This window comes from Euphorbia lathyris, chromosome 3 (assembly GCF_963576675.1).
Source record: "Euphorbia lathyris chromosome 3, ddEupLath1.1, whole genome shotgun sequence".
In the NCBI taxonomy this organism is placed as follows: Eukaryota; Viridiplantae; Streptophyta; class Magnoliopsida; order Malpighiales; family Euphorbiaceae; genus Euphorbia; species Euphorbia lathyris.
The window spans coordinates 31,370,481-31,379,646 of NC_088912.1; the positions used below are offsets into that span (position 1 = coordinate 31,370,481).

The 9,166-nt window shown below is 37.8% G+C and overlaps 1 protein-coding gene across 1 annotated transcript; it reads left to right on the top strand.

Annotated features, from left to right (window-relative positions):
* The first annotated feature begins 3,368 nt into the window (after nucleotides 1-3,368).
* LOC136222065 (U-box domain-containing protein 13) lies at nucleotides 3,369-8,954 on the top strand. Its single transcript, XM_066009543.1, has 4 exons — nucleotides 3,369-3,882; nucleotides 6,293-6,409; nucleotides 6,750-7,205; nucleotides 7,460-8,954. Exons 1-4 carry the CDS (start codon nucleotides 3,613-3,615, stop codon nucleotides 8,600-8,602), a joined length of 1,986 nt encoding a protein of 661 aa, XP_065865615.1. The 5' UTR covers nucleotides 3,369-3,612; the 3' UTR covers nucleotides 8,603-8,954.
* Nucleotides 8,955-9,166: the final 212 nt, after the last annotated feature.

The following is a 9,166-nucleotide window of genomic DNA, read 5'->3' on the forward strand; positions in this document are numbered from 1 at the left end:
TAGTTAAGAGCCTACCATGAAGACAAAACCACATAAAGCTCTAGGCACGATAAGGAACTTTGATACCCCATAGATTAGACCAGTTTTTATCACTCGACTCATTCAAGAAACCACTAATAGTTTGATAACCAATTTTACATTCTCCACATCCTCCTCTATATATACTTTCACGTTCTTAATGCGCAGAAGTCAATCAATATCTAAGAAAGACTCAAAACAGTTAAATAACTAATTCCCATATGCATCCACCAAATCTACAGTAGTCCACCCCTGAATAGAAGGCGAAGGTCTGACCTGATATACTTCCAGGAGCCACACCTTATTAATCCACGAATCCATCCAAAATTTAACCTTTCTCCCATTCCCCACCACCCAAGAGACTAAGCTGAAAAATTCGTGGAAAACTGAACTAGAGCTTTTCCATAAGTTAGAACAGTTTAACTCGACCACTATTACCCTAAAAAATCTTATCTCTATTATATTTCCCACATAAAATACACACTCAAAGAGCATTAGACTCCTTTCACATACACTAGACAAGCTTCATAAGGAGATTTTAATCATTATCATCAAACTTCTGGATTCTAGTACCCCATGTAGATTTGGGCTTGCAAACCACACCCTAAGGAATAATATGATTTTTCTTGCTATTACCCGAGCCACTCTAGGGGAATCGATGATTCAATCTATCCAACTTTTCATTTAGTCCTAGGAGAAAAGTTTGATTGCATAACATGGTTCAAAATTGAATTAGTAACACAATGGATAAAACTCATCCTACCATCCAGAGATAAAAAAGTTTGCTATCTACAAGGAAAGTTTGTTATTCATAGAAAATGATATCTTTAAAAGAGCTTTTAGTAACCCTTCCACTGAAAAGCGGCACTCCCAGATATTTACATAAGGAAAAAGTCAAAGGAACACCATAAGCCATGCTAAGGCCAAAATGTTAAGGATCTCCATGATAAGCTTCAATTGCTCCTTATTTCCTTATAGAAAAACAACATATCATCAACAAAGAATAAATGGAAAATAACAGGCAGTGCTTACTGAATTTTATCGGCGAAGTTTATTATCAACAATGGCTGTTGAAACACCTTTCCACATGATTTTGATTTGACAAAATTATTTAAGTAATGCTAAAAATATTCTAACACATTAAATTTATAATGCTTTGATTTATTTACACTAATGTGTTTGTTCAATGTTGAGTTTAATTGTGTATAAGACATTGAGATTAAAAAGCCCAAAGGCCCATAAAGTGGAAGTCAAGCCCAAGTCAACACATCAACACCATTCGGCTTAAAAGTTCAAAACGAAGTCGTATCAACTAAAACGACGACTCAGCAAGAGAAGGATCGAGAAGCCTTTGTGGTAAAAGCTTCAAAGAGAAGCTGCTGAGTTGGACGACAAAGCAGTCTGGATAGCGGCAGGCAATGTTCAACTTCTAGACAAAGTATTTCTACTTTGGGAAAAGATCAGAAGGCGCAGAATGCTGTCTCGTGGAATTTTCCTTAAATGGCGAAACATTCTGCCGAAGATTGACAAAGACAGAAGATGCAAGAATTCTATTGGCCAACGACGCTGAGCACACTCAGAGTGACAACGACAGGAAGCCGTTTCCCTCCAATGGTTATTTCGAAATTCGAAATGACCAGGTGCCTCAAGTGTCACTATATAAAGGCCATCCATTTGCTTCAATCGATACAGAACTTCAAGTTGTCGAAACGCTGACCAAATCCATACTCGAAGATTCTGTGAGAAAAGCAAAGCAAATACCTTACACCAATTTCCATATTTTGTGTAAAAGTCTAGAGTGATTTCCAATCATCTAAAGTGTCTTAGCAATCGTTGTTTAGGACAAACACTTTATCATTTCTAGAAGAATAGAAAGGAGAGGCTGAGTACTCGGTTATAGTACTCAGCATAGATATAGGAGTGAGTAGAGGTATAGAGGAAGGTACTCTTGTTATACTCAGCTTCTATTTGTAAAAAGTTTGGTGCTCTACCTTTAAAGAGCTCAGTAGAGAATTCAAAAAGTTCGGAACGTGTTCTGGGGACAGGACGTAGGCGGAGAGGTCGAACCTGGATAAATCCACTGAGTAATATCTTTCTAACCCTTTAACTCCTTTGATATATATTGCTTGCTTGAAAACTGACTAAGTAAAGAAGTCACGCTGAGTTGTGTGCATTGAGTATCTGAGTTCAGGAATAGACTTGAGTGCTATCTCCTGACTCAAGGAAAGAAACTGACTTAGTCACCAGTTGACTAAGCTAGCGTCTTAAATTCACTCAGCGCGCTGTGTAACCTTTTTCACAAGAAAAAGAAGTCAGCCTTAACGGATAAAATTTTGAATAGTTCCTATCCCCCCCTTGGAACTATACTTGTCACGTTATAAGGGACCAACAATGGCATCAAGAACAAGGTGAGCCAAACACTCCATAAGCAAAACAAACAGATATAGAAATATAGAGTCACTTTGACGCACGCATCGAGAAGATATCAAAAGGATCCAACATGTCATCATTAACTAACACTCTCATAGAGGCAGTCGAAATACAAGAATGAATCACGTGACACTAGCTTCGGAGAAAGCCAACTAACCAAATCGAATCAATAAGAAAACTCTAATCGATCTTATCATTATCATGAGCTATCTCAAAGTCTAACAATTATCCATTTTCCACCATTTCTGTTACACATTGCGCATTGAATGAGTCATCTCCCGGTCAATCACAATGTTACCAACTATCTATTTAACAATTATTTTGATAACAATTTTACAAGTGACATTACACATGTTGATAGGTCTATTTTTATTTTTATTTTTTTAATTCCATATTTTTTTTATCCTTTTGTTTTATTTTGTTGTACGTACACTACTTATATTGTACTTCATATTATCATAATATAAATTACAAAGCAAAAACTACTATCATTGTCATATCTTAGACTTTTAAAATTTTAACATATATAGTATTATTGCCAATTGAACTATTTTCTTGGATTCAAAATACCCCAATATACTTTATGTTAAACAAGAAAAGGAAAAACAAATCTCTCAAAAAAAGAAAAAGAAAAACAACCAATGAAATTAATTAAAAAGATTGCTTAAAAACACAAAAAGAAACACGTTTTCCTGCGTAGAAATAGCATCCATGTCGGAAAACAGCACAGTGAGTTCCTGCAACTGTAACTTTAACACACGCCGCCTTTATTTTAACTGCCTCAACCAACCTCTGCCATTCCACGGTAAAAAAAACTACCGGCCGGCGCTGTAAGCCACTTAAGCCAACCCACGCCAGCAAAATCCACTATCTAAAAAAAATTAACAAACCACTCTAGTTAATTCCTAACCCGGCCCAACCCCCTCTGGTATAGCTCACTCCAGCCGCGCCACAAATTACTCTCTCTCTTCACCCTCTTCCTTCTCGCTCTGAAACTTCCTTTTCCTCTCTCTAAAAGTCGAAACTGTAGACGACGAAAACATGTCCATTTGCCTGCCGTTTTGATAGCTTTTCTTCTTCTTCTTCGAATTCTGCTACTTGATAATACGGTGCGTACATTGGGGGGAGAGGGAGAGGAGAGATCTGATTTTGTTTTTGGAGAAAATGGAGGACGAGAAAGGAGTGCTGGTGCAGAGTTTGATTGCTACGGTAAATGAAATAGCATCCTTTTCTGATTACAGAAGTATGGTTAAGAAACAGTATTGCAATTTAGCAAGGAGATTGAAGCTTTTGACGCCAATGTTCGAAGAGATTAGAGAGAACAAAGACCCGATCCTTCAAGATACTATTAAAGCTTTAATTTCGTTAAAGGAAGCTCTTGATTCTGCTAAGGACTTGCTCAGATTTGGCAGCGAAGGCAGCAAGATTTACCTGGTGTGTATGTGTTTTTCTTTTTCTTTTCGTTCGTTAAATGGGGTTTAGTGGTTCTGAGTCGATTTGGATCTGTTTGGCTGCTGAGAAAGTAGTAGAAACTAGAAAGTGTCAGCGATTGCAAACATTGCTGGCAATAACATTTCTATTTCGATATAACTTCTTAGTAATATTTAATTATTGGATTTTTAGATAAGTTAAAGAGTCAATTCGATCTGCTGCACTTGTTCTGAGGTAAATGATAAGAAATATAGTAGATTTGACGTTTAACAGGGGAATTCAGTTGGCAATTTGATTAGAAGCTGGACGGGATTTGATTCTCTTTTTTGGCTTTTTATTTTATCCATTTCCATTTGTGATAAATTTGAACGAGCTGCAACTACATCTTTGAGACTTGGATTCTTCTTTCCTTTCCTTTCTTCTTTTGTAAAAGAATAGAGAATCGAAATAGAATGTTCGTCGCTCAAGTTTTACTCGGTGAGATTGTCCCTTTCATTTCTGGATCTTGGAATTAGATTCTTCACTTAACATGTCCTTTCAGATGATCCCTTTTCTCTTCATTATGCTGCTTATCTTGTATTTATCGAGATGGATTATTCGAGTCTAATCTTGTCTCTTATTATGTTCTATACAACCTTTCCCTGTTTATGTGGTTCTTCCTATGTTCTAATGGTTGTTTGTCAACTTCATTTATGGAAATGTTATGGAGAAGTCACCGAGGGTAAGGATGTATTCATCCACCAGCCTGGTCCAGATTACATTTTGATAATCCTGTAACAATTAAAGGGGAGAAGAGAGAGATAGATATCAAAGTTAATATTGGATTGTTAGACATTGGGACATCATTTTCAGCACTAACAATAAAACTCCCTTCTTACTTTTCTCTATTTGGAGAATCCATTACTATCATCTCAATTTCTGTTATGAAATATGTTTTAAGACTTTCGCTTTTTCTTTCCGGGCTCTTGATGTTATTCTATGTTTTAATGTCCCTTCATGCATTTGTATAAAGTAACATTCCACTCAGATGCATGCATGCCTGTGAAATATTCATTTCGTTTTATGTTTGGTTTTCATGTTCAATCATCTATGCTTGTATGGATCATCTTATATTGCCTGGTGTTTGTTTTTATGATGTGTTGCCACTTTGATATTTGGGTCATGTGTGCACTTCTAAATTCTATGAATCAACGTGAATGTGATTTGCTTTGGGGACCAGGTCAGGTCCCCAATAAGCGAAGGAATAATGATCATAAGGTCGTAAAAGGAAGGTTTGTGTTCTTGACTTTAACATTTTGCTTACCCCATACTTTATAATTACCAGTAACATTTCAGCTGTACAAGTCTTCACAAACATTTCTCTCACCCCATGCTTTATAATTGCCAATAAAATTTCAGTTGTACAAGTTTTCACAATAACAAAGTGATCCAAGTGTTCTGGATGCAGTGTAGAAAGGGGGTGAGCCCTGACAATCTCCTGGAGCAGAAACTTAGTTTTAAGGAAAACGTACAAGGGTACCCCATGCTTTAAGTAAAGGAACAGAGAAAAGAAAGGAAAAAAAGTTAGGAGACTATTATTAGCTTTATTAACAATGAAAATAATGAGAAGACTTCGTCATTTTCTTTTAAGGACACATATAAACTAACAATAATGTATCTTGTGGCCCATTGTTGCTGTAAATAGTTTTAACAATAAAGGATATTTTCCTACCCCCCATAAATTGGATAATACAATGTGTTATCTCATATGCTTATGTTTGTATATGCTATTTACTTTCTCTGTAGGGGATAGGAGCTCCTCTCAATCAAGCAAAAATGGAGTTATATGTATTGCCAAAATTGTTTGTCTTCTAACCTTTTGCATCAAAATGAAAAAATAAAATAAAATTGTGAATTGGTTTGAAATTTTAACAATTGCAAATTAGTTGGTCAGTGTTTCAATAATGAATAATTTTTTATTTTTTATGGCATTTTCCTGAGAATCCCTCCCTATTTTCATTCTGAACAAGCTGGAGTGGCATTATAAACTCAGCAATCGTTCCATGATCTTTAGCATGTCTTCTCAGGCTGTAATATGTATTCATAGTATCAGAATGTCTGAGTTTTGTTACAAATGCACTTGTTCTTGTTTGTCTGCACTTGCTCCGTTGCAATATATATGCAACTGATAATTAATAACCTTCCACTTACTATGAATCTTGGCATTATGAACTACTCCATTGAAATTTTTGCATGGTTTTGTTTAAGAGTTTAATAGCACAGGAGGGTGTTAGTTTGAGAAAAAAAAGTTAGTGAAACTTCTTTATTTGTGAAGCAATCATTTATTTTCTGATTGCTATATAGTTGAAATTTGTTTCTCAGTGCCTTACTACATTCTTTTATTGAGAGTCATCAATTTTGTCCTTCATTTCAGGTCTTGGAGAGGGAAGAAATTATGAATAAATACCATGAGGTCACAGCACAATTGGAACAAGCTCTAAGTGGAATTTCCTATGAAAGCCTTGACATATCAGATGAAGTGAAGGAGCAGGTGAAGGATCATTTAACTATTGTGTTTGTTATGGTTTGGAGATGCATAAGGATCCAACTCTATTTGCAGTGCATGCTGAGTTTGGCATCATAATCATCATTCAGTTTCCCCAACAGTAGCCTAGTTATATCTCATGCCTTTATTTTTTATAATCTGGCAATAATAGATAGTAAGATTTGAGGACTTAAAAAGCTATGATCCATTTTTAGTGTCCTTCAGTAACCCCTGAAAAAACTTAGGATAGGACATGAGCAATTGATTCAACAAGAACATAAGTGCACCCAAAAGAGCTCTCTGTTATTAGTTTCGAATTAATTTCTTTTTTTTTCTAAATGTTCAGGTTGAGCTTGTGCTTGCTCAGTTCAAAAGGGCTAAAGGAAGGGTTGATGCCCCTGATATTGAGCTGTATGAAGATCTTTTATCACTTTTTAACAGTAGCAGTGATGCAGCAGGTGACTCCATTGTCCTAAGAAGATCCTCAGAGAAGTTGCAATTGAGAGGAATACAAGACCTTACGCAGGAGTCATTAGCTCTGCATGAAATGGTTGCTTCCACTGGTGGCGACCCTGAGGCAAACATCGAGAAGATGTCAATGCTATTGAAGAAAATTAAGGATTTTGTGCAAACAGAAAACCCCTGTTTGGATGCTCCTGCAAGAGAAAAGAACCTTCCTCCCAGTGGGAGTGGACAAGCTTCCACCACCGGGAACCATAAGGCCCCAGTTATACCCGATGACTTCCGATGTCCAATATCCCTGGAATTGATGAAAGATCCTGTCATTGTTTCAACGGGGCAGGTATATGCACATTGGAATTCCTCTGCCATGATCCTAAGGCCTAAAATAATTGATTTTTTGTTTTGTTATTTCTTTATTGGAAACATGAGTTAGAGAAACAACTTCTCATGCATTATGGTTTCAAAGACCTGAGACATTGACTTTTGATATGACAGGCTTGCGCTAGAACTCTTCCCTAGACATTAGCATCTTTCTGTCAACTGAGCCTCTTTATACCTCTGCTTATCTAATAGGCTTCCTTTGTTTTGTTGTAGACATACGAGCGTTCCTGTATTGAGAAGTGGCTAGAAGCAGGGCATAGTACATGTCCAAAGACGCAACAAACCCTCAGTAGTAATGCTCTCACACCCAACTATGTATTGCGGAGCCTCATAGCCCAATGGTGTGAATCAAACGGCATTGAAGCACCTAAACGATCAAGTAATTCTCGATCCCACAAAAGCTCATCTGCCTATGCACCTGCTGAAAGGGCAAAGATTGAAAGTCTCCTTCACAAGCTCGCATCTGGTAGCCCTGAAGACCAGCGATCTGCTGCAGGTGAAATCCGCCTTCTTGCGAAGCGCAATGCAGATAATCGTGTAGCTATTGCTGAAGCTGGTGCAGTTCCTCTCCTAGTGGGGCTCCTATCAACACCTGATTCTCGCACTCAAGAGCATGCCGTCACTGCACTCCTTAACCTTTCTATATGTGACAATAACAAAGGAAGCATAATATCAGCAGGGGCAGTTCCTGGTATAGTACATGTTCTCAAGAAGGGAAGCATGGAAGCCCGTGAAAACGCAGCAGCCACCCTTTTCAGTCTTTCAGTTTTGGATGAACACAAGGTTACTATAGGTTCTTCCGGGGCCATCCCCCCACTTGTGACACTTCTAAGTGAGGGTACACAAAGAGGGAAAAAGGATGCTGCGACTGCTCTTTTCAATTTGTGCATCTATCAAGGGAACAAGGGGAAGGCGGTGAGAGCTGGAGTAGTGCCCACATTAATGCATCTGTTGACAGAACCTGGTGGTGGAATGGTAGATGAAGCACTGGCTATATTAGCAATTCTGGCTAGCCACCCAGAAGGTAAAGCAGCAATTGGAGCTACAGAGGCCGTTCCGGTTTTGGTGGAAGTGATTGGGGGTGGATCCCCAAGGAACAGAGAAAATGCAGCTGCAGTGTTGGTGCACCTTTGTTCTGAAGACCAAAAGCACCTGGTAGAAGCACAGGAACTTGGAATAATGGGATCGCTAGTGGATTTGGCTCAAAATGGCACAGACCGGGGAAAGAGGAAGGCTCGACAGTTGATAGACTGTATGAGCAGGTTTGTTGAACAGCAGAAGCAGGCTCAAGCACAAACTGAGGCTCAGGCTCAGCATCCCCAACCATCATCTGCTATAAATTCTGCTGATAGCTGACAATATTTTTTGTTGATTATTATGCTGATTTCGTTTTCTTTGCTTCTTTTCATCGACTCGGAGATTGAGCCTTGGTTTAGAGGGGGGGGGGGGGGGGGGGGGAGGTGGAAGATCACTTGCCCAGTTTGTAAGTTATTGATTTGGTGGCTGTGTGAATTGAGGAATGCACTTGAAAAAGACCAGGGTTCCATTTGGGGGAAAAAACACAGAATGTGAATTGTATCATTGTAACATGTAATCATCCTCAGTTTTTAATTGAAGAGATGCTTCCTGTCTTCTAATCAAACCGTGTAAGCATTCCTTCCATATTGATCAAGTATAAAAATGAAGTAATATTATTATTATTATATAAGCTTATATCTTATAAAAGTTTATTATTGATTAGCAATTAGGTATATATATATGAATTGTTGCATATCTATGTTACTGTTTGGTGTGAATGAATGATATCCTCTTATTTTTGTTGGCATATTTGGAGTTCGTCATATTTAAGGTTTTTCATTTCTCGACGGAGATGTGTTTAGTGAGAATCAAATGTGCGTAATGAGCTATGATAATTCACAA